Genomic DNA, 23,578 nt, shown 5'->3' on the forward strand with positions numbered 1-23,578 from the left:
ATTTAAACCCCTCCAGGGAAGGTGACTCAACCCCCTCCCTGGGCAGCCTGTTCCAGTGCCCAATGACCCTTTCTGTGAAATATTTTTTCCTGATGTTCAGCCTGACCCTCCCCTGGCGGAGCCTGAGGCCATTCCCTCTCGTCCTGTCCCCTGTCACTCGGGAGAAGAGCCCAGCGCCCTGCTCCCCACACCCTCCCTTCAGGCAGGGGGTTTCAGGTAGGGAGCGGGGCGCTGGCCCCTCGCGGGGAGGAGAAGGAGCCCCCGCCCCCCGCTCCGCCCCCGTCCCGGCGGCCCCTGCGCGCGGCCCGGACCCGGTGAGCCGGGGGGGGGGGGGCAATGAGGGGGGTGGTGCCGGTGCCCGTGTGCTCGCTGGAGGGGGGTCCCGGGAAGGCTCCCCGGGGGTAGAAGGGAATCATCCAGCAGGTCTCCTCCCCCCAGCACCCCGGGGCACGTCTGCGGGGGCCGGGAGCCGCCGGCGAGATGCTCTCGGGGGTGTGGTGGGGGGGATGCAGGGCGGGGGTTTGGAATGGTCTTTTTTCTCCCTTCAGTATAACAGGTATTTGGGAGGGGAGGGAGTCGCTTTTCTCGCAGTGTCCCTCCCATTTCACCCCCTGTGCCCCTAGGACACTGTCCCTCCTATTTGACTTTCCAGGCCCCCAGGACACTGTCTCCTATTTCACCCCCTGTACCCCTAGGACAGTCTCTCCTACTTAACTCTCCATACCCCCAGGACACTGTCCCTCTCATTTCACCCCCTGTGCCACTAGGACATTCTCCTATTTCACCCCCTGTACCCCTAGGACACTGTCCCTCCTGTTTCACCCCTGTGCCACTAGGACATTCTCCTATTTCACCCCCTGTACCCCTAGGACACTGTCCCTCCTGTTTCACCCCTGTGCCACTAGGAGATTCTCCTATTTCACCCCCTGTGCCCCTAGGGCACTCTCTCCTATTTCACCCTCCGTACCCCTAGGACACTCTCCTTGTTTCACCCCCTGTGCCCCTAGGACACTGTCCCTCCTATTTCACCCCCTGTACCCCCAGGACACTCTCTCCTATTTCACCCCCTGTACCCCTAGGACAGTCCCTCCTACTTAACTCTCCATACCCCTAGGACACTGTCCCTCTCATTTCACCCCCTGTGCCACTAGGACATTCTCCTATTTCACCCCCTGTGCCCCTAGGGCACTCTCTCCTATTTGACCCTCCGTACCCCTAGGACACTGTCCCTCCTATTTCACCCTCTGTACCCCTAAGACACTCTCCTGTTTCACCCTCTGTGCCCCTAGGGCAAGGTCATTGCCCCAAGCCTGTTCCGGAGAGCATGGTAGCTCCACACCATCCTTGTTGGAGAAGGAAAAGGCGCATCAGCCTGCCACGACCCCCTCCCTCCAATTTGTGACAAGCGCTGAGGCAGCACAGAAGCCTTTTAGCTGTAACCAGCACGTCGCTTTGTGTTTACCAGTCCAATCTCCGTGTTCCTGGTTGCTGGGACAGGACATTCCTCCCCCACAACCCTTGTCCCCATAGACTTACACGTGCACACAGCTCCCCCTCACCTGGATTTCCCCTCCTCTTCAACCACAGGCTGCCCCACACCTCCAGTTTAGCACAGCGCAACGGAGGCAGAAAGTCACTTAAAAACCTCCCTGCAGCACCCTCAAAGGGACACATCGCTCCAGAGGGGACGTGCTGGGGCGAGGCTCAGAGCTTTCTTCCCCTGTGACCCCAGAGCAGCAGAGCAGACAGGTGACTCGGTGTCTTTGGGAGGTTGCAGGTGGTTCTAGAGTTGGTTGCCCTTGCACAGGGCATACAGGCCTGTGGGACCCATTTATTTAAAACACATGCATTTTAAGGGGTGCAAATTTACTTGTATGGGCATGTAAATGCACTCAAGCTCCACGGGAGGTGGGGGAATGTCTCCCCGCAGCCAGCAAGCCCCCCTAACCCCATGCGTCCTCCCTGCAGGCATGGCAGCCTCACTGAGCCGCCCCTTCTTCATCTCTCTCCACGTGCCCTACAGGCAGGGCTGGGCCCAGGACCTGGCCAACACCTTTCGCTTCCATCCGGTCGCCGTGCGGGAGACGCGGCGGGTCCGGCAGCTGGCCCTGCGACAGGGATCTGCCGTCTTCCTCATCAACGAGCGCCTGGCACCGGGATGCGCTGGTGCTTCCTCCCACGACTTCCTCTACGATGTGGACCCCCAGCCTGCCCTGGGCACGGCCTCCAACGTCTGCTTCGAGGTGGATGACGTGCCGTTGCTCTGCGAGCGGCTGCAGAGCCACGGATGCTCCCTGCCGGTGCCCCCCACTGAGGTGAGGGATGAAGGTGGCTCCGTCACCTACGGAGTGGCGAGCTCCATCGTGGGCAATGTCAGCCATACCCTTCTGGACCGATCCCGCTACCGGGGACCCTTCCTGCCTGGCTTCCAGCCCATCCGAGGAGTCCCCTCAGCCACGGGGGACAGGATTGAGATCACCCACTTTGACCACATCACGTGCGTCTGCCCGCGGGGCAGCGCTCGGACAGCTCTGGACTGGTACCAGCGCTGCTTCGGCTTCCACCGCTTCTTGCTGAACCCGCGGGAGAGGCCGGCCGAGGGGTACGTGCTCGGGGGGCAGGGGGTGGGCATGCTGCTCCTCGCGCTGCAGAGCGCCCGGGGCACCCCAGCGCACGGCTGCAAGCTCGTCTTTGCCGAGTCCCTCTCGGAGGACGGCGCCAACCAAGTCGACACCTTCCTAGAGCAGCACGGTGGGGCCGGGATCCAGCACGTCGGCCTCCGCACAACCGACATTGTCGCCACAACCAGGGCTTTGCAGCAGTGGGGAGCACGGTTCTTCACTCCCCCCACTGCCTATTACAGCCAGGGGGGCAAAGCGGAGGAGATCCGGGGGGCTGGGCAGGACCCCCACTTACTGGCAGAGCTGGGCATCCTGCTGGACACCACAGTGCCTGGGGACAAGGGCTGGCCGGGTGCTCAGGGCACAGAGAGCCCTTCCCAGGAGTATTTGATGCAGATCTTCACCCATCCCATCTTCTCTGAAGAAACCTTCTTCCTGGAGCTCATTGACCGTCGGGGAGCGCCAGGCTTTGGGGAGGGCAATATACGAGCACTGTGGAAAGCTGTGCAGGTCTATATGGACCGGCAGCAGTAGTGGCAATACTACACTCCTCCCTCAGCTCTCCATCCTCTCCAGTCCATCCCTGGAGTAACACGGTGGAAGAGGTTCCAGCAGGTGCCTGTAGCGTGGCCCAGGTGGGCAGAGACCAAGGGAGGTCTCCAGGTGAACCCAGAGCCAACTCAGCGTGGGAGCAAGTTACTCGGGGCCAAGGCTCTGAGCATCCCACAGGATGGAGGGTAGTTTTTCTCCTCCCCTGGGTTCCCCGTGATTTATCGATCTCACGTGAAGAATTTTCTGCCTAGTTCCATCATAATGTGACTTGTGCCTGCAGCGTGGCCAAGAACACTCCTGGCACAGCAACACTCACAGACACAGGGGGATGTGGGGCTGCCAGAGGGGACTGGATAACCCAGCAGCCATGGACACAGCAAGTTACCACCTTCTGTGGGAAGTGATGGCCTCTTGCTCTTCTCAATTAAAGAATTAACTTGCCAGAACTGCTTCATTTTTGTTTCTCCTCCCATTTAAGATGCACGAGTGCCAGGCAAGGATGCAAGGAGCTCTTTCACTCCTTGAGGCAGGCTGTCCCCTGCATCCTTAAATTGAGACCAGTTGTCCCCACAGCCCCACCAGGAATGAGCCCCTCCTGTCCCTGCCCATCCCTGGGCTTGTGCCTTTGCAAGGTTGCTACTGCATCTCAGTCAGGGAAAGCCACAGTGTGAACACAGCGAGGAACAGGTAAAAAAATGGGGATAAAGCCCTACAAAAGCCCGGGGGAGGGCTTGCTTGGCCCCATGGAGGAGCTGCCCACAGGCAGGAGCTGATGCCTGGCCTCCCAGGACGTGCATTAACAAAGAAATCCCTGCTGTTCTCAGCCCAAACAGAAACCCCGCCAGCTAATCTCATCTTTGAGGAGAGGCTGCCCAGCACCTCTGGTTCAGCACAGTGCAACAGGGCAGAAAGTCACTTAAACCCCCCCCACGCTTCACAAGATTTATTATTAGAGAGCCTGTGGCTCCGGTTCAGTAAAAACAAGTGTATAAAATGGGCTACCGGGGCCAGGAAGGGTACAGCAGCATCCACAACTGCTGGCTCAGGGACAGGGCTGTGGGATCAACGTGGCCCCAGCCTTCCTGCTGCCGTAGAGAAACCTCTGCTGCCATGAGCCCACTGCCAGGGCAGCTGGCAGACTCTGGAAGGAGCCCCTTACAGGGTGATGCGCAGAGCTGGCAGCAGGTACAGGGCCACTGTCCCCTCACGACGAGCAGTTCTCACCACAGCTCGGGTCTCTGGTGGTTGTGGAGGTGGAAGGTGCCGTCACGAGGCAGTCGGTGCCTGGAGGAAGGCACGGAGAGAGAGCTGCGTGCCAGAGCCGGTGCTGCTCACTCCCTGCGTTTTCGTTCCCCGCTTCCGCTTGGAGCCCTGGCGAAGACACAAAGCAGGGCTAAGGCAAAGCCCGAGGGGCTCCGGGGGTGCCTGCCAGGCAAATCCCCCCTTGGCCCGACCCCAAACCCCAGGGGAGATCCACCACCACCCACCAGAAGCTGACCCACAGCAGCAGGGAGCAGCTCCTAGGCCCCATGCAGCCCCCAGCGATGGTCACCTGGCCTGAGCTACTCTCCTTCCCGCGCTGCTTCTCGCATGCTTTCAACACCTGAAGGAAATAAATGAGAGCCCAGAGCTCAACAGCAGCTGGGTCCTGGAGGCAGGACAGCTTGCAGAGGTTGTGGGGGACAGCAGAGGCTCCCCTAAGGAAGACAGAGGGAGAGGAGGAAAAACTTAGGTGCTCTCCAGTACCTTCTTCATGGCTGTGGACACAGCAGAGGCGTGGAACTCCTCCTCTGTCACCCAGCGGAGTGGGGAGGAGGCAGCGTCCAGGGTCAAATCCCCATCCAGGGGCAGGGAGTAGACCACATACGTCTGGTGGATGTGAGAGAAGATGTGAACAACCTGTGAGGGGAAGAGAGAACATATGAAAGGGGCAGTGACAGCCAGCAGTCAGCATGTGTGCACTGCTCAGCTGCCTCACAAGTGCACTGAGTCTGCCAGGGCTCTCAGGAGCAGGGCAGGGCTCGGGAGAGGCCACAGCAGGAAAGGGGGACCCTCTTCCCTCCCTGCTGTGTCCCCCGCAGCTCAACACAGGGCGCTAACACTGCATCCCTCCGGCTCCAGGCTCACCTCTCCGATGAGCCGCAGACCTTCCGCTGGCACAGGCCGCCCCAGCCAGGCCTGGAGGTGATCTGCCAGCGCCTCCCTCTGCTTCTCCTCCTGCAGATCCTGAGCCAGCGGGACACTTGGGAACTCCCACAGCCCAGCCAGGAGACCTGGGGAGGGGGCACAACAGGCATGTGAGCCGGCAAGGGGAGATACTGAGCATCATCACGGCCCCCAGGTGCTCTTTCCTGCACTTCTGCAGCAAGCACATCGCCAGCACGTCCCTCTTCCCGGCTACTCCGTCCCTCGTGCAGGTGGGAAAGGGCCGTATGATGGTTTTCACTCCCCTCACGCCCAGCGCCTTTACCTGAGCTGGGTCTCTGCACAAGGAGGAATTCCAGGGCCCCGTGGCAGCCTCTCCGCTCCAGCACACACGTGGCCGTTTGCGCTACCCGTGGCTGCTTCTTCGCTGCTTTCCGGGGGAAGTTGGTCACCCCCAGGCTGCTGTCCCACGGCTCCGTGACTGGGGGGCACAGGCGACAGCCCCCAGCACCTGCAAACACCAACAAAGAGTCGCCACGGGGCCCAGACCCAGAGCCACCACAGGGATCTCTCTGGGCACTCACCACAATCCTCAACATCAACTACTGGGGCGTGTTTGCCAAACAGCTTCTGGGAGGCAGAGGCCAGCTCCTTCTCCACCTGCAAGGGGAACACGAGCGAGGACAGGCTCATCCACCAGCCCACCTTGTCCCCACGCGTGGCAACCCCCTTGGGGCCAGATCTGGGGGCTGCACTTACCCTGCGCCGCGCTCGGCAGTGCTGCTTCACGGGGCACTCCCCGCACAGCGGGGCCTTGGGCACACACACGGTTGCCCCCAGCTCCATCAGGGCTTGGTTAAAATCCCCCGGGCGGCTCCTGTCCACCAGGGCGTTGGCCATGTCCCTGGGATAAAAAGCAGTGAGCAGATGTGGGGAGAGGGTCCCAGGACCTTCACCCACCTCCTGCCTACGAGGAAGGATGCTCTGAGGGAGGCAGAGGTGACAGGGGTCCCTTCTCCACTGGCTTCCCAAGAGCTCCTGTGTGCCTCCCCACCTTCAAAGGCTTGGTCCCCGACAGCTCCCAAGTGATCCTGCCCTCAGCCACCAAAAACCATACCACGAGCACCATGGCTCAGAGCAGGGATGGAGCGTTGCGCTTACCAGAGGTGGTCAATGACAGCTGGGCTGCTGGAATCAGCACCGATGCACCGCAGGCGGCACAAGACCCGGATCACGTTGCCATCCACAACACCGGTAGCCTGGGACCAGGAGTTGGGGTTACCATGCTGGGGTTACCATGTCCCTCAGCACCTCGTCCACCCATCCCTTAAACCCTTCCAGGGAAGGTGACCCAACCCCCTCCCTGGGCAGCCTCTGCCAGTGCCCAGTGACCCTTTCCGTGAAAAATTTTTTCCTGATGTCCAGCTTGAACCTCCCCTGGTGGAGCTTGAGGCCATTCCCTCTTGTCCTGTCCCCTGTCACTTGGGAGAAGAGCCCAGCTCCCTCCTCTCCACAACCTCCTTTCAGGTAGTTGGAGAGAGCAATGAGGTCTCCCCTCAGCCTCCTCTTCTCCAGGCTAAACACCCCCAGCTCTCTCAGCCGTTCCTCATAAGGCCTGTTCTCCAGCCCCTTCACCAGCTTCGTTGCTCTTCTCTGGACTCGCTCCAGAGCCTCAACATCCTTCTTGTGGTGAGGGGCCCAGAACTGAACACAGGATTCGAGGAGCGGTCTCCCCAGTGCTGAGTACAGAGGGAGAAGAACCTCCCTGGACCTGCTGGTCACGCCGTTTCTGATACAAGCCAAGATGCCATTGGCCTTCTTGGCCACCTGGGCCACTGCTGGCTCATGTTCAGTCGCTGTCAACCAACACCCCCAGGTCCTTCTCCTCCAGGCAGCTTTCTAGACAGACTTCTCCTACTCTGTAGCTGCACAGGGTTGTTGTGCCCCAAGTGCAGGACCCAGCATTTGGCCTTCTTAAACCTCATGCCATCAGGCTCAGAGACGTGTCCCTGCCGGCCACCGATGCCCAGCTCTCACCTGCCCGTACGAGATGGACGCGATGGCTCCTGCCGTGTATCGACCCACTCCCGGCAGCAGCTTCTGCAGATCCTCAGCTGTCCTGGGCATCCGTCCCGCCAGCTCCGACACCACCTGGCAGAGAGAGGACTGAGGTCAGGGGAGCAGCCAGGGTGCACGCATGTCACCCATTTTACCCACGATAAGATGCGATTGCAGCCTCCATAGCCTCGTGCCGGCAGCACGCAGCCCCAGGGAAGCTTTGGAAACACCTCTCCCACCAGGGCACCTTCCTCGCTGCCTCCTGCAGACGTTTCCCTCGGGAGTAGTAGCCAAGTCCTGCCCACAGCTCGTTCACCTCCTGCTCCAAGAGACACAACGGTGGATGAAGAAGCCACAGGGGCAGGGAGAGCAGCCGGCCCCAGCGACGCTCACCTCCAGGGACGCCTGCGCCAGAGCCTGCAGCGTCGGCCACTTCTGTGGTACAAAGGGAAGGAGACAAGTGAGGGACAAGTGGAGCCGTGCTCTGCAGCTGGGGATCTGCCACAGAGAGCGGACAAGGGTTCTGAAAGGGCCAGCCTGTGGGCACAGGAGCCCATCAGGAACGGTCACCTGCATCCAGCGGTTGTAGTAGTCGATCACTGTAGCCACCTGTGTCTGCTGGAGCATGATCTCCGACACCCACACTGTGGGGAGCAGGGCAGGGATCAGAACAGAGGCACCAACACCACCCGCACCCCGTGCCGTGGCCACATCAGTGCCGGCTACCTGCATCACAGCCCATCCAAGCCCTGGGACCTCTTTGCACCCCCTGCCTTCCCCACCCCCTGCCCCACACGAGCTCCCCCAGGCCCAAAGTGGGTTCTGACCCCTTGGTGCCACTCAAGTGGGGCTCAGTGGCTCTCCCAGTCAACTCAAGCAGTTTGCTCCAACAATCGGAGCCACAATCATCACAACGCCACATTGTACATCCACGTCAGGGGGCAACACGCAGCAGGGCACCCCCCACACGCTGGGGCTCCACCGATGCCTCTCACCCGCGTAAGCCCGTCTGTCGGCATCGGGCTCAGTTGCTGCCTGAAAGAGGAAGAAAATGCGAAAAACAGGGTGACACAGGATCCCACCGCGGAGGGGACCCGCACGTAACATAAAATCACGTGTGGTGCTTTTTGAACGCTGTGCAGGACATTGCCTCCAGGTTCAGAAATCCCAGCAAAGAAGCACCCCTAGCCGTCCCGAAACAGCTGCTGCCAGGCTGAGTGCAGAACAGGCAGGAGCTCAGCGAGAATGCTCGGCAGGCTTAAAGCGAACACCTAGAAAACCTTCTCTGAGCAGTGCACCTCATTGGTGCAGGAACAAAACAAGTTTAAAAGTCACCTAGAGTAAATTTACCAGGGAAAAGTGCTCAGAGGCTGCAGAAGTGTGGTTTAACCCTGTGCCCCACTGCACTCTTCCTACCTAGGAACGGGGGACAGACCACCCACCCCAGCACCATCAGGACTAGCAGGGAGCACGCTCCCATTTCATAGAATCATAGAATGGTTTGGGTCGAAAGCGACCTTAAAGCCCATCCAGTTCCACCCCCAGCCATGGGCAGGGACACCTCCCACTGGATCAGGCTGCTCCAAGCCCCATCCAGCCTGGCCTTGAACACCTCCAGGGATGGGACATTTCCAACATCCTCTTCCATGTCCATGCATTTAGGAATGCATTACGTGGGAAAAGACACCGTGGTCGCCCCAGCAGCACAGCAGAGAGACAGGTCACTGCCTCCACCGCCTCCCTCACCAGCGTCCTCCAGGGCAGGTCCCGTTTGCATCTGTCGTACCAAGCCAGCAGGTCCCGCCGCAGGGCCTTGATCTCAGCTGGGTCACTGAAGAGATGCAGGGCAGGCGCTGGAGCCGGGGGCCCTGCCAGGAGAGCAGCAGCGTGGGGTCAGGGCATGGCGGGGGATGGTGGGGAGAGAGGCGTGCAGGGCCCAACTGCAGCACCGAGGGGCCAGACAGCAGAGCCTGACAGAGCTGCTGCCGTGCGGATGGGCACCGTTAACTGCCCGGGCTGGGAGAGGACAGGACTTATGGACATGGACACGAATCATAGAATGGTTTGGGTTGGAAGGGACCTTAAAGATCACCCAGTTCCAACCCCCCTGCCATGGGCAGGGACACCTCCCACTGGATCAGGCAGCTCAAAGCCCCATCCAACCTGGACTTGAACACCTCCAGGGATGGGACAACCCCAGCGCCTCGCCACCCTCACAGTGAAGAATTCCTTCCTAAAGCCTCATCTAAATCCTCCCCTTTCCGATTTAAAGCCATTCCTATCACTCCAGGCCCTTGTAGAAGGTCTCTCCCCAGCTTCCCTGGAGCCCCTTTCAGTCCTGGAAGCTGCTCTAAGGTCTCCCCAGAGCCTTCTCTTCCCCAGGCTGAACAACCCCAACTCTCTCCGCCTGTGCTCAGAGCTGCTCCAGCCCTCGGATCAGCTCCGTAGCCTCCTCCCTGCCTGTTCCAACAGCTCCATCTCCTCCTCGTGTTGGGGATTCCAGGACACGGACACACACGGTCACGGACACGGTCACCTCCGCGGGGCAACGCGCCCCTCCCGCTCGGCACCGCGCTGCTGCCGCCGCTCCGGAGGCTCCGGGCCAGGCGGCGGCTCATGGCTCAGGGCCGGTCCCCGCCGCGGCCGGGGCGGCGCCACGCGAGCTTTTCCCGGGAAAACGCTTCCCCCGCTCCGCGCCGCGCGGACCAATCGGAGCGGAGGCCACGCCCACATGCCCCCGCCAGAGCCAATCGGAGAGAAGGACCCGCCCATTTACTCGCGAGCCAATCGGTTCCGAGGTCGCGCCCACCTACACCGCTTGAGCCAATCACAGCGAAGGCCACGCCCACCTGCTCGGCTTGAGCCAATCGAAGCGAGGCGCAGCGGGGGGCTCGCGCCCTCAGGCTTCACGGGAAGGGGGCGGTGCCTCGCGCGCCGCAGCCAATCAGCGCTCGAGGGGGGAATAAACGAGACTGCCCCTCCCATTCTCCCGACGAGCCCTGCGGCCGCTCAACAAGGACCCCCTGAGGGCTGCCCCCAGTAAACGCCTGTTTGATTAAAAATAAATTTCGCTTGAAAAAGGGGTTTTGAAAAGAGAGAAAAAGTCGCTGGGGGGTGGAAGGAACGAGAGTACCCCCGCGGTCGGGCAGCACGGGGCGCGGGGCCGCGCGTGGCGCTGAGCGGGAGCAGGCGGTCGGTGGGCAGCCCCGCGGTCGGAGGCCCCGGTCGCGGCGCGGGGGCCATGGCGCCGCGGAGGGTGCCCGTGGTGGACGTGCAGAGCGACAACTTCGCGGAGCTGTGGCCCTCCATGCTGCTGGCGCTGCGCACCGCCACCTTCGTCGCCGTGGACACGGTGAGGGGCGGCGCGGGGGGCGGCGGCGGGGCCGGGGCCGCGGCCGGGGCCGCTGACGGGTGTCTCCCCGCAGGAGCTGAGCGGCCTGGGCGCCAGGAAGTCGCTGCTGAGCCCGTGAGTGACCGGTCGTGAGGGGAGCGGTGGGAGGCACGGGATCGCGGGGTGGAAAAAGACCTTTGACATCGTCAAGTCCGATCGTCCCTGTCCTCCAGTAACCTTCTCTCTCAGCACCTCATCCACCCGCCTTTTAAACTCCTCCAGGGATGGGGACTCAGCCACCTCCCTGGGCAGCCTGATCATAGAATCACCAGGTTGGAAAAGACCCACCAGATCATCAAGTCCAACCATTCCCATCAATCACTAACCCATGTCCCTCAGTGCCTCATCCACCTGTCCCTTAAACCCCTCCAGGGTAGGTGACTCAACCCCCTCCCTGGGCAGCCTCTGCCAGTGCCCAATGACCCTTTCTGTGAAGAATTTTTTCCTAATGTCTACCCTGACCTTCCCCTGGTGGAGCTTGAGGCCATTCCTTCTCATCCTGTCCCCTGTCACTTGGGAGAAGAGCCCAGCTCCCTCCTCTCCACAACCTCCTTTCAGGTAGTTGGAGAGAGCAATGAGGTTTCCCCTCAGCCTCCTCTTCTCCAGGCTAAACACCCCCAGCTCTCTCAGCCGTTCCTTATAAGGCCTGTTCTCCAGCCCCTTCACCAGCTTTGTTGCTCTTCTCTGGACTCGCTCCAGAGCCTCAACATCCTTCTTGTGGTGAGGGGCCCAGAACTGAACACAGGATTCGAGGAGCGGTCTCACCAGTGCCGAGTACAGAGGGAGAAGAACCTCCCTGGACCTGCTGGTCACGCCGTTTCTGATCCAAGCCAAGATGCCATTGGCCTTTTTGGCCAATGTGGCATTGGGCACACTGCTGGCTCATGTTCAGTCACTGTCAACTAGCATCCCCAGTGCCTGAGAACCTTTTTGGTGAAGAAATCTTCCCTCATATCCAATCTGAACCTCCTCTGGCACACCTTGGGGCCATTCTCTCTCATCCTAACACGGACACATGAACAGGGACAGACTTGCCGGCTGTGGGTGTTCCAAGGCGTATCCTGCTGGTACCGGTTGCCCGGTTCCTTCCCCTGCAGCCCTGGCTCTGTGGGGTGGGTGGCTTTGTAGCCAAGGGAACCGCCAGCTCCCTCTCTCCCGCCGCCCAGGTGCATCGAGGAGCGGTACAAGGCCGTCTGCTGCGCAGCGCGCACCCGCTCCGTCCTCTCCCTCGGCGTTGCCTGTTTCAAGCAGCTCCCAGAGAAGGTACGTGCCGCTGTTCCCTCTTGTTCTTGCCTTCCAAGGGAGCAGCGGGCACCGGGACTCAACCCACGCGTGCTCGGTGGGCTCGCCCCGGCAGCTGGCTGTGACACGCATGGCTGTGTTGCTTTGCACGCTCTCCCCTGCAGTCGGAGAACACGTACCTCTGCCAGATCTACAACCTGACGCTGCTCTGCATGGAGGAATACATCGTGGAACCCCAGTCGGTGCAGTTCCTGGTGCAGCACGGCTTTGACTTCAACAAGCAGTACTCCCGGGGGATTCCGTACCACAAGGGCAACGACAAGGTATACAGCAACTTTCCTGGGGACACCTTGGTTTACTCCGCCTCAGGCTTCTGGGGAGTTTGCTGGCTTCAAATCATGGAATCGTAGAATGCTTTGGGTTGGAAGAGACCCTTACAGGTCATCCGGTCCACCCCCCTTGCAGGAACGAGGACATCTTTAACTTGATTGAGTTGCTCAGAGCCTCATCCAACGTGGCCTTGGATGTTTTCAGGGTTGGGGCCTCTACTACCTCCCTGGGCAACCAGTGCCAGTGTTTCGCCACCCTCATTGTAAAAAATTTCTCCTTTATATCCAGCCTAAATCTCCCCTCCCTTAGTTTAAAACCATTACGCCTTGTCCTGTCATAACAGGCCTTGCTAAAAATTCTGTCTCCATCTTTCCTGTAGCCCCTTTCAGTACTGGAAGGCTGCTTTAAGGTCTCCCTGCAGCTTTCTCTTCTCCAGGCTGAACAACCCCAGCTCTCTCAGCCTGTCCTCATATGGGAGGTGCTCCAGCCCTCGGATCATCTTTGTGACCTCCTCTGGACCTCCTTCAACAGTTCCATGTCCTTCTTGACATTGGCTTCCACTGCTCTTGGCATCCCGCACAAGGTTGCTGCAGCATAAAGAGAGGCTGGTGCTGGGGACTGGAGTGCAGCATTCTCCCTTTCACTTCTCTGCTGTTATATCTGGGCTGGCACTTGCTGCCGTTGCTTTTCCAAATGTTTAGGCTTCTGGTGGGATCAGGTCGTGGCTGTAGGCAGCACTTGCTTCCGTGGGCTCTGAGGGCTTCCTAGATAGAGGACAACCTGAGGTGCCAAGGCTCGTTAACTGATCCTTCATCTTGCAGGGCAATGAGAACCAGAGCCGGAGCGTTCGGACTTTTTTTCTGGAGCTCATACGAGCGAAGAAGCCTCTTATTCTCCATAACGGCCTGATCGATCTGGTCTTCCTGTACCAGTGCTTCTATGCTCACCTGCCAGACAACCTCAGCACCTTCACCGCTGACCTCTCGGAGATGTTTCCAGCGGGAATATATGACACCAAATACGCTTCAGAGTTTGAGACTCGCTTTGTAGCATCCTACCTGGAGTATGCGTACAAGAAGTGGTGAGCGACACTGGTATTTAAGGCTTATGGGAGGGAAGGCAAAGAGAGTGGCCAGTGTTATGTTTGTTTTTCTAAGCAGGGACGTGGGGTTTTGTATTATCCCAGTGAGCAAAGAAAGGTGCTTTTCAGGTGATTGCCCTGAGCTCTTCCCGTTTGGGGTGCCGAGTGCATAAGGGTGCGATTTGTAATCCCCCATATCTTTGAGGTGGGCAGCTGCTGAAAGAGGATTCTCAACTTCCGCTGGCATCAGTTTTGAGCTCAGAGTGACCTGATCTAACTGAGTAATAATTGATTTGCTGTGTGGCCCCGGTTGAGCGGTGCCACAGGGCTGTGGCAGGAGCACGGGCAGAGAAGAGACCCGTAAAGCTCAGCTGGAGGGCAGGAGCTGTGCCCGCAGAGCCTGCCAGTTCCAATTCCATTTTGTGAGGGATAAAGGGTGGGTGTTCCCTGTGCCTCCTGACGGTGACCAGCTCTGTCATCCTGCTCTTGACACTCGTGTGCAGCCAGCTACGACTCCCATCACTTTTCTTCCAAGCAGAAATTGTGCTTTTGCTCCAGGGTGTCCTGTCTTGCTTCCTGCCCCAGCTCCTCGTGGATATCTTCCAGGCAGACACAGAGATGTCTGCTTCACGCGTCAGCCTGGCCCCTTGGTCCGTGCTTCCCACACAATCTAAACGAGCCCCTGGCAGGGATTCAGCCCCTTGAATCTCCGTTAATCTGAAGTCACGCTCTGTGCAGAAGAGAAACGGTGGCTTTGGTGACTGTTTTATATCAGGAAATGCCATTTTGACAGGTCTGAAAACACTGAAGATACAAATGCTTTGTTTTGACAGGATAAAAATACTTTTATAAATGGATCTCTTTAATATTTTAATCCACAGTTATAGTTACATGGAGTCTTCTAAGGTTTGTGGCCTTTTTAGCCAGCTCTTGAGACGAAACAGTTCTTTTCTCCTGAGATGGAAAACATTTCCCTGTTGTTTGCGTTGCCCAGGTTCAGCCTGTCTGGGCAGTGGCTGCCGGATGCTCTACACGATACATTATGAAGAGTAACGCACGTCTTAGTGCCCTTTGTGTTTAAAATCAAGCTTCACCGGAGACGCTGTTGTCCCTGTTTATATGTCAACATAAAAGAAACCAGTCTTTAAACCAGCATGGGAGCAGTTATTTACTGAAGCTGTTCTGGGGCTGTTTCTCTCCAGGTGGCTGTCGAGCTGGCTGAAGCTCAAGGGCAGCAAAGCAGTGGAATTGAGACTTGGTGGAAAGTAGCGTGTTTGCGCCAGCTCCGTAAATTAACCACAGTAACTGTGCTCTCGTTCCAGCAAGCGAGAGAACTGCAAGCTGAAGGATTCCAGTGGCCAGCACCTCACTGTCGAGTTCTGCAACTACCCTGCCAACATGTCCTGTTATATCGACTACCGCCACTGCTCTCTGGAAGAAGAAAGCCACAGCGTGGGAGGGGGAAATAAAGTGCCCATCTGTGAGAAATTTTCAGTAAGTAACACAAATCCCTGCTTTGTGGCTCCAGGGCCAGAGCAAGAAGTGGTAGGAAGGAACGTGGGAACTTCCCCTGGTTTGCTTTGCAATACAGGGACAATCTTCAAGCTTCAGGTGGCTTCATGATGGAAAGGGAAATAGAATACTCTGTTTGAGGTGGTGAATTCCATAGGTTACACTAGACAGGAAGATTCAGAAAGGGATTAAAGGGCTTTAAGTAGGGGAATGGGATGAGTTACAGGACCCATTGCTGTCTTGGGAGGGACTGGGAGTTCTGCATGAGTTTGGCTTGTCCTCCGAGCAGCCTCTTCCCTCCCCTGCGTCTTGATTAGATATAAAAATGCTACCTGTCTGCAGTTCCTGGGACTGCAGTGCGGTGTGAGTCACAGCAGCTCGAGTCCCGGCGCTGCTACAGCCGTCAAGAGTCCATCTGATCAGATCGTAACTGGTTTCTGATGCTCCAGGGGGAAAAGGAGCTCTTCCAGGTGTTGCAGGTTACTGTCACAGAACAGGGGCTGGGGAAACCTTGGGAAGATTCTCATCCGAATTTCCTGGGTGTCGTGGTGCTGTAGCTGGACACTGTTGTTCCCGCGGCAGAGGGGAGGAAGCAGCCGTGCTGACAGGGAGGCTGGTGGTGACGAGCTTCTCTCTTTCTCCCTAGGCCTACGGCTGGTGTCCCAAAGGCGTGAACTGTCCGCAGTCTCATAACATTGACCTCATCATTGATGAGGACGACAGGCTGTGGGAGGAGAAGAGGAAGAAACGGAAGCACAAATGGAAGCGGCGGAAGAACACAGAAGCGCAAGCAAAGGCGTCTGAACAGGAAAGCGCAGGGAAAGATATGGAGCTGGCTCAGAATGGGGAGGAGGGGCCGCCCCGAAAACAGAGCTGCTATGAGCCTGCAGAGGTCACACCCAGTAGCGAGGGCAGGACCCCAGAGGACTCCATGGACGTGGAACCAGAGGGTAGCTCAGACACCAGCGCACAACAGGAGGAGGATTTGGGGATCGCAGAAGGAGCTGCTGCCCAGCTATCAGCCGCTGCGAGCCCTTCTCCCAGAGAAAATGCCTCCGATGGTGACCAAGTAGAGGGGAAGCCGGAGGTTCTCACAGCGGGGGGCTCGGTCAGTCCCCCAGACATCCCCGAGACTGAAGCAGCACCTGCTGTGGAAAAGGGAAAGGAAACCCACGGCCTGCCCCAGGGGGGCACCCACCGAGCCGGCTTTGACGCATTCATGACTGGCTATATCATGGCTTATGTCTGGATGCTGAAGAAAGGGAAAAACACAGAGGCTGGGGCTGAGCCCTGGCTGCCAGACTGCCACAACAAACTGTACCTCAGTGGGAAATCCGTGCCACTTCAGATAGTGAAGAGCTTGTTTTCCAAATCTTCCAAAGCTCACAGCCAGAAGATGAAGGTGGCCTGGGCCAATGGGTAGAGTGAGGGACTCCTTTGTTTCCCTCCCTCAAGTTTTGAAGTTCTTCATTCCATCAAGAAGTGACCAGATGGGGAGCAAATTTCTTAACTCCTATTTTTGTTTTAATATCTGACTGATTAAATTGCTCTCACTTGGTGTCCCCCTGGTGTTCTCTGGAGGCACAATGGGCTGCGAACGCAGAGGCGAGGTTGGTAAACGCACATCACCAACTGCAGCCAGGGCTGCGAGTTTCAGGTTAGGGCTCTGGGAAGACCACACACCAGCTGCTTTAGCGTAGGTTTCACTTCTTGTAGAAGATGAAGAGGGTATTCGCTTGATAACAAGAGAGAGACCAGAGCTTCCCACTTAAACTTCTTAGCTTGTTACAGCCCCAGCCTCCTCCCAGGTCTTGCCTCTATCAATCCTGCACCTACAGCCTCACTCCATGCTGCCACTTAACTGAGTGGTTTAGGGTGGGAGAGCCCCTTGCAGAAGGCTGTGCTGAAGGTCAGTGTCTTTCCTACAACACACGGCTGAAAGCTCCAAACTGCTGACCCATGGAGCCAGCTTGATAGAAAAGGCTATAAAAATCACTGGAGGACGATGCAATGCGTCTGCTAGACACAAGGTGAATGCTGGCTGGTAGACACCTTTCTATGAATTTTTAGGCAACTGTTGCTGCTGGCAGGGGAACTCCCTCCAGCTCTCCTTGGTCCTGGTTTTTCTAGGGAGCTCAAGGTGGAAAAAAGCATTGTGGTTTTTCTTTTAGGTGCTGACCTTGACTGGTTTAGAACACACACCTGGGAGAGCCACGTCCCTTCCTAGTTGTATGTGACTAATCTCGGTTACAGCAGACCTAGACAAGACCTTTGTCCCTACAGGAGAGGGGAAGGAGAAACCTCCTCCCACATGAGCGAGGTGATCCGAGCGCAGGACCGAGCCACAGCAGGTCCTCAGGCTTTTAAGTAAGGGAGGTGCAGGGGGACCTGAAGGCAGCTACACAGCGCCGCAGAAGTCCTCACATTCCATGGATTTAATAGTGTCACCTTTCAATAAGATGCAGGACAGAAAGAGCACAGAGTAAGGATGACCATTCATTCTGTCTGTAATCCATCACTGAGTAATCCTGAATACAAACTCCAGCAAGGCATTAATGTCACCCATCGCTTCAGTAAGCGTCTCGGCCAGCTTTTTTAAGACAGAGTTGCCCTCTTAATCACAAGACTCAGGCCTTGATTTTATTTTTATTTTGAAAGCAAGTTGGGAAAGTTTACAAAACCTGACCAAGAAAAAATTATGAAAATATTTAACTGGATTCATCTTTGGTTACTTCTTATTGCAGTTCCAATAAAACATACACCATTTCTACAGTTCAAAAAAAGTCAGAAGGTCAATCAACATAAAAACAAGACGTGCTTTCTTTACATATTCATAAATATCCACAATATTAGAAAAGTTGGTTTGCAAAGATTTTTTTTTCTGGCAGTGTTAACTTACTATTATACACAGGCTACGAACTTCTTCCTAAGCCTTTAATTACAAGTCGAGCTATTTACAGACTGCAAAATATTAAGACGTAAAACTCCTTCATAAATACGAAAATAGATCATCTCGCAAAGATCTTTATACTTAAATCAAATATCTGGCTGCCCCTCCTCCCAAAAAAAGGTTATTTGTTTTGCATAGAAACGTAGTGACATGCAATATAAACAATAGCATTAAGTGCAAACAGGAATTATTCAAGTGTCTTTAGTTGTACTGGCAAAAAATACCAATGTTCTGTTACACATAATACATCGATGCCTCCCCAGCAAGTGCACGTCTGCTGCAGCCCCTGCTCTGCACTGCTTCGAGGGGCAGCAATTCACACGCATTCTCCTGCATTTTATCAACCTGCAACCACAACAAAAATAGCTTATAACAGACATCTGAATGAATCCAACAAAGAAGGATTTAAAGTGAGTTAAAAACATCTTTGATCTCTTCAGGGAACCTAGCAACGTGTAGAAAGTGTTTTAAAAGAGCATGAACTGCTCCCGTAAGAAAGTCAAAAACAATGATAAAATCCAACCGCAATAAAACTCTGTCACATCACTATAAAACAAGCAGTTCGCTGACCACACGTTCGTGTTCATCAGCAGCTGTCAGGACACGGCCCCCAGCAGAAAAGCACCCTCGAACAGGCAGAAAACCTTGGAGGAACTGCAACCTAGACACAGCTTTACACAGCCAAAAGGATGAGATATAGTAAATGCCAACTGCATCCACACCCTTGGGAACACCGGGGTTTAGCAAGCACTTTGCTGTTCTCCAGGGGCCTTTTACTCCACTTTTATACACGTGGCCTGAGCTGCTAGTTCTTGGTGCTTCTCTTTCTGACACCTCCACCTCAGTACAAAGAGCTTCAAAGTTGATCAATGTGCCCTCTGCACGTCAGCTGGCTGTGCTTGCAGTAGACACGTGAGAAACTTTTAGCCGTGCTGCTTTGTAAGAGAGTTATTTGGGGCAAGGAAACATTTTAAGTGATAGTGGTGCAAGGAAACGGATGAGGTTACTGCGATGGGTGCCACAGACGTACCCCAAGCCTGAGTGCAGGCTTTGCAGGCTGTGCCAGAGGGCATCAGGCTTCACGAGGAGGTGTCAGCGCTGACAGCCAGGGCTGAACAGCAGCCACTGAGCGGCCAGAGGTGTGCGTGTGCTCCGCGTTGAGGCACTCGTAGGATGCTGGGCAGCTTCCTTGCAGCCTGGTGATCCAGAAGTAAACTATTCGTTCGTATTGCTTGTTTGTCTGAAGTCACGCGTAAGTGCATCTTGTGACAACAGAGGCTGGTGCTGATGGTTTCTCTCCCAAAAAATTACAGTTGTATAAAAAATAAAAGCAGGCACCAGGCAGTTAAGCAGCTGGCAATGGAGTTCTGACCGCTTCCCAGTCCTCTAAGAAAGCGACACGTGCACAGTGCCCGCCACACAAACTGCTCTGCGCTCCACAGACGGGATGTACACGACAGATGATTACAGATCAGCACCTTCAAGAGGCAGAGGTGTGGGCCAAAAGGGGTGATGAGCATTTTCTCTTTCAAACTGCTAACAGCTGCCTAATCTGGTGTGAGCTGTGCTAAATAGCTCAGTGACAGCAGGTTTCTCAATTCATTCTTCGAAGCCACTGCAAAGGGATAACTGCTGCTCAGGTTAACTCATATTTCACAAGATGAAGTCATAACTATAGCTCACAGAATAGTTACCTACACCTCTGGAAAGACAAGTGTCTCAACCAAGAAAGAACTAAGGCTTTCTCCTTCATCCTTTCTTCGACATGGGAAAAGGTTAGGAATAGCTTTGCTTGCAGAGAGGAGCTTACGTCCATCTTTACAAGACAGCAGGGAATAAACTGTAACAAGCTCCCTGGCTGAAATTCTGGTCTCCACTCCATCACCGTCTGCTCAGTAGGCATGCAACACACACCTCTATTAGGAATGATAACATAAGTTAAAAAATAAATAAATAAAAATCCCATGTTGTGGTACAATGACAGAGGAAGAGGGCAGGATGGGGCAAAAACATCATCGCAGACAAGCTTTGCTGTACATCACATCCCACAGGATCTCTGAGGATCTCTGATGCTGGTTCCAGCGAGCAGCAGCATTAGAGCTCACGCCACTGCTTTTCACATGTGCCTGCTAGTGGAGGGGGGAAAAAGAAAGAAAGAAAGAAAAAGATCATCCCATTCAGTGACAGGAGAAGCCAATGAAGACAACAGCTTCTTTCCATAGAAGGAAAGAAAAAGTTGGAGACAAGCTAATTTTCTTCAGTTTGACAGTTCAAAGCTATTCTGTGAGTCTACTGCCTTTCCTCTTCCAGGAACGCTCGTGTGGCTGCAGCACTTCTGGAAGCTTCCCCCAAGCAGGGGACACCTGTCTGTCCTCTATCACGTAGTCTGGTTTTAAATAAGGAGCCATCGTTACTGCAGTGACATCAATGAGATGGGACATTGTACCAGAGAGGGAGGTGAATATGACCCTTCTAGCTTGGTGGTAATGGTCAACGGTGATCTAGAGATTGTAGTTAATTAACTCTTGTAGAAACATATTGATGTCCATTCAGCTCTTCAGAGCTAAGAGCCCACACCTCCAAAAGCTCAGTACAACCAGTACTTTCACTGGCAGTTTCTCCAGGAGCCCAGGAATGACAATGCCTGGAACATGGCTCTCCTCTGGTGTCCTCAGCAAATCTTTCTCCCCATTTGGGTTGAGGTACATGAAAAGCCATAGGAGAGCAGTGCTTACCACATCCAGCTTTCCTGCATTAATGTGTTATTACACATCATTACCAAATCCCAAGGAAAAAGGAAACACCAGTGAACAGCTTCTTGTTAATCGCAAAATACTTGTCATGTGATTCAGCCAGCAGATTGCTACCAGCGTGAGGGGGTTTGGCTTTGCAGCTTTTGAAGCAAGAGTTTGTTTAATGCTGCAACAGCATTCAAAGACCAGAAAGCATTCCAATCTGCTCAACACAGCTCCAGAAGATCTCTGTGCCCGTTTTTAAAACAGAGGCTCTGACTCGTGTGCATTGCTACAGACTGTTAATGCCCAATCTGCAGCGGTTTAGAGCCGCTGGTCAGTTGGAGGAAGAGGGAAACCCACGGGCTGTTCTTTCTACCCAACACGGAGCTTAAGGCCTTAAAATGCTCCATGCTGCAATCCAGGTCAAACTGTTCACCCACTGCCTGCTCTGGCTGCTGCCTCTCAAAAGGACTGTGGGGCCCACATGGCCATTCCATCTGCAGTAGTTCCCCCTCCTAAAGCAAATCAGGAAAGGGAATAAGCACAGCTTAAAATAAAATTAAAATACTCAGTCTCTCCAGGCGCTGTCTGCAGCTATCTGTTTGACAGCCAGGTTCTACTATCGGCCGAGTCTCTTTCAAATGCAAAGCCCAGCACTACAGAAAGACAGAGTTTAAGCGGCTGGGAACTACTGTTCCCTCAAGGACACATTCACTTTGAGCCCTTTTCTTTATATGTCACAAGCTGACTGCGTGCTGCCGCTTGCTGAGATACTGGAGGAGGTCTGAGACAACGGGGCAGGACTGTCCCCATCCTGCTCCCTGAAGGGCCACGACTCTCTCTTCAGTTTGGTGGAAGGACTAACGCTGAACAGAGGCTTTGTAGACTCTAGTGAAGTATTTTTCAGTAGGTTGTCTTCCACCTCCATGTCTTCAGAAGGGAGACAACCCGCAAACGCTTGTGAGGAGCCGTGCCCCTCAGAGTTCACCAAATTCTCAACTGGGACCTTTTTGTAAGATAGCAGCTCAGGCTGGGCAAGCACTAATGGCTGATTACACGCTGTATCTCTACATGTATTCTCAGCGGGGCAGAATCCATTTTCCTCCTGGGCCGTCAGCCCATCTGAGCAGTCCATATCCTCCTCTTGTCCTGGTACAGGAAGAAATTCTGGCCTGTGAGACTTGGCTTGAAAAGGGGGAATCTCTGACACACCATATTTACTGCTACTCAGGAGTTTCTGCCGGACCTCTGCACCTAGCTGGGCTGGGTCACACCTGCTGACAGTTGATGACAGTCCCCCAAACAGGCCGTACTCCTTGTGCGGCAGTTCAGGAGAGACTGGAAGTGATCTGCATCTTCTCCCGGGAAGAAGGGAAAATTCTTGCCAGTCTGTGCTATAAGCCTGCCGGAACTGGGACTGGGTGGCTTTCAGGCCTCCACCTGCCTCTGGAGAATGCAAGTCAAACACAAGGGAGATCACAGACTTGCTTGGCATGTCGAAGAATTTGATCTTCCCCCCCTTGAGATCCTCTCGGGCACTGAAGGGATTAACTTTCCGGCCTAACCCTTTGTTTGGCGTATAGTAGGGGTCCTGCACGTTTATCTTCCTGGAAGGCTTGCGGGAGAAGATATCCGACTGGCTGCGTGACAGCCAGATATTCCGACGTGGACGGGGTGACTTGGGTGGGATCTTATCATCCAAGGAACTCAAACGCTTTACTCCTGGTCCTTTTTCAGTTGACCCTGGGTAGAAGAAAAAGAAATACTCTTAGCTTGAAGAAGCTATGCCCGCACGTCTGCTCACTCACAGAGCCTTCGTGACAACTGTAAAGAAAAAGCTGCAGTTCTCATGTTCCACAGTCTCTTCCATAACCAGGTTTGCTCCCTCCTTCCAAGTTCCCGAGCAAACACAAGGACACCTTTCCCTTCCCCTCAGTGTATTAATGGTTTCAAACGTGGAGACTCGGCAGCCCTGCCCACAGCACCTTTAAAATGCAAGGCAGCCAAAACTACACGTACAATATTCTCTCCTCTTTACTCATGCCTCAGGCTAATTAAAAGTCATCTTAAAGACTTGAGGAAATGCAAATTCAGTTAATGCCATCTTACTTTCCTAAGCAGTGAAATTGGACTGCTTCTTTAACATTTCATGATCCCATTTGCCACCCGTGTCATGGGGAATGCTGATTTGGCAAGACGTTATTGTCTTCAGAAGAAAAAGGGGAACTGTACAATAATTTTGCAGGAATGAAGCAGTCTTTCCCTCTTTTATTCAAACCCTGTATTTTAGGGCCCCTTCTAACCTCCTTGCTGCCAGTACACTGACAGCAGAGAAAGCACAGGGTGCTCTAGAAGAAGAACAGTTTGCATGTTTCTACTTTTTTCATCTTGGCTTCCAGCAGAGGTTGCCCAAGATCTCTTGGTGATACCGACTATAAAGGCGAGCAAGTACAAACCATAATTGCCAAAGGAACTGGGACTTGATTAATCCTGATGGAAAAGGTGTAAGATCAAAATAAATGCCCTCCTGATTCCATGAAGAGTTTCCTTCTCAGCCTTCACTCAGTACATTATCCAATATAGAAACTAGGGATATAACAATAGTTTGAGTCTAATGGAAGTAAAGTTGTACACATTTGTGTGTATTTGCACACATGCGTGCGCACACACATACAAATATAAATAAAAGCTGTATCACTAGAACAGGATAGGACAATTGTTATTTTAGGAAAAGATCCTAATTACTTGAGCGTTTGGAACATGCATCTGCCACTGGCTCTCAAGGTGCCCCTGAAAGAGCTGTGACAGAGTAATAACAAACGGATATAAAGAAGTGATATATCCTTTTGACTACAATTTCCAGAATAAGCACAAATGGATTTCCACTTTTCCCTTTAAATACTTCCACAGTTTAGACTGTAGTCACTCCACCTAGGAAAGACTACGCATGTCAGAGAACAG

At 54.8% G+C, this 23,578-nt stretch overlaps 5 protein-coding genes across 6 annotated transcripts in view; 3 read left to right on the forward strand and 2 right to left on the reverse strand.

The window, feature by feature from the left end:
• The first annotated feature begins 293 nt into the window (after positions 1 to 293).
• HPDL (4-hydroxyphenylpyruvate dioxygenase like) lies at positions 294 to 3,610 on the forward strand. Its single transcript, XM_069862979.1, has 2 exons — positions 294 to 314; positions 1,969 to 3,610. Exon 2 carries the CDS (start codon positions 1,971 to 1,973, stop codon positions 3,153 to 3,155), a length of 1,185 nt encoding a protein of 394 aa, XP_069719080.1. The 5' UTR covers positions 294 to 314; positions 1,969 to 1,970; the 3' UTR covers positions 3,156 to 3,610.
• Positions 355 to 23,578, forward strand: part of AKR1A1 (aldo-keto reductase family 1 member A1) — a 186,640-nt gene continuing 163,416 nt past the window's right edge. The window contains exon 1 of the mRNA XM_069862985.1: positions 355 to 360. The gene's annotated coding sequence lies outside the window, so the exon portion shown is untranslated. The remainder of the gene's footprint in view (positions 361 to 23,578) is intronic.
• On the reverse strand, positions 4,108 to 9,203 carry MUTYH (mutY DNA glycosylase). Its single transcript, XM_069862978.1, has 14 exons — positions 9,123 to 9,203; positions 8,372 to 8,411; positions 7,947 to 8,020; positions 7,770 to 7,811; positions 7,624 to 7,695; positions 7,356 to 7,469; positions 6,480 to 6,577; positions 6,078 to 6,222; positions 5,903 to 5,978; positions 5,644 to 5,829; positions 5,301 to 5,446; positions 4,920 to 5,072; positions 4,726 to 4,776; positions 4,108 to 4,544 (listed from the first exon to the last, which is right to left on the reverse strand). Exons 3-14 carry the CDS (start codon positions 8,001 to 8,003, stop codon positions 4,440 to 4,442), a joined length of 1,245 nt encoding a protein of 414 aa, XP_069719079.1. The 5' UTR covers positions 8,004 to 8,020; positions 8,372 to 8,411; positions 9,123 to 9,203; the 3' UTR covers positions 4,108 to 4,439.
• On the forward strand, positions 10,609 to 16,490 carry TOE1 (target of EGR1, exonuclease). 2 transcript variants are annotated; one of them, XM_069862969.1, is made up of 7 exons: positions 10,609 to 10,728; positions 10,802 to 10,842; positions 11,934 to 12,030; positions 12,174 to 12,332; positions 13,161 to 13,420; positions 14,743 to 14,914; positions 15,579 to 16,490. In XM_069862969.1, exons 1-7 carry the CDS (start codon positions 10,618 to 10,620, stop codon positions 16,353 to 16,355), a joined length of 1,617 nt encoding a protein of 538 aa, XP_069719070.1. In that variant the 5' UTR covers positions 10,609 to 10,617; the 3' UTR covers positions 16,356 to 16,490. The 2 variants fall into 2 exon arrangements, with proteins under 2 accessions (XP_069719070.1, XP_069719071.1); XM_069862970.1 differs by lacking the exon at positions 10,802 to 10,842 and having other exon boundaries at positions 10,625 to 10,728; positions 12,125 to 12,332.
• The window catches only part of TESK2 (testis associated actin remodelling kinase 2), a 77,330-nt gene continuing 71,318 nt past the window's right edge, over positions 17,567 to 23,578 (reverse strand). Inside the window, exon 11 of the mRNA XM_069862959.1 lies at positions 17,567 to 22,360. Within this exon, the coding sequence (XP_069719060.1) occupies positions 21,348 to 22,360 (1,013 nt within the window). The 3' untranslated portion in view covers positions 17,567 to 21,347. The remainder of the gene's footprint in view (positions 22,361 to 23,578) is intronic.

Source organism: Phaenicophaeus curvirostris, chromosome 8, assembly GCF_032191515.1.
Source record: "Phaenicophaeus curvirostris isolate KB17595 chromosome 8, BPBGC_Pcur_1.0, whole genome shotgun sequence".
NCBI classification, from domain to species: domain Eukaryota; kingdom Metazoa; phylum Chordata; class Aves; order Cuculiformes; family Cuculidae; genus Phaenicophaeus; species Phaenicophaeus curvirostris.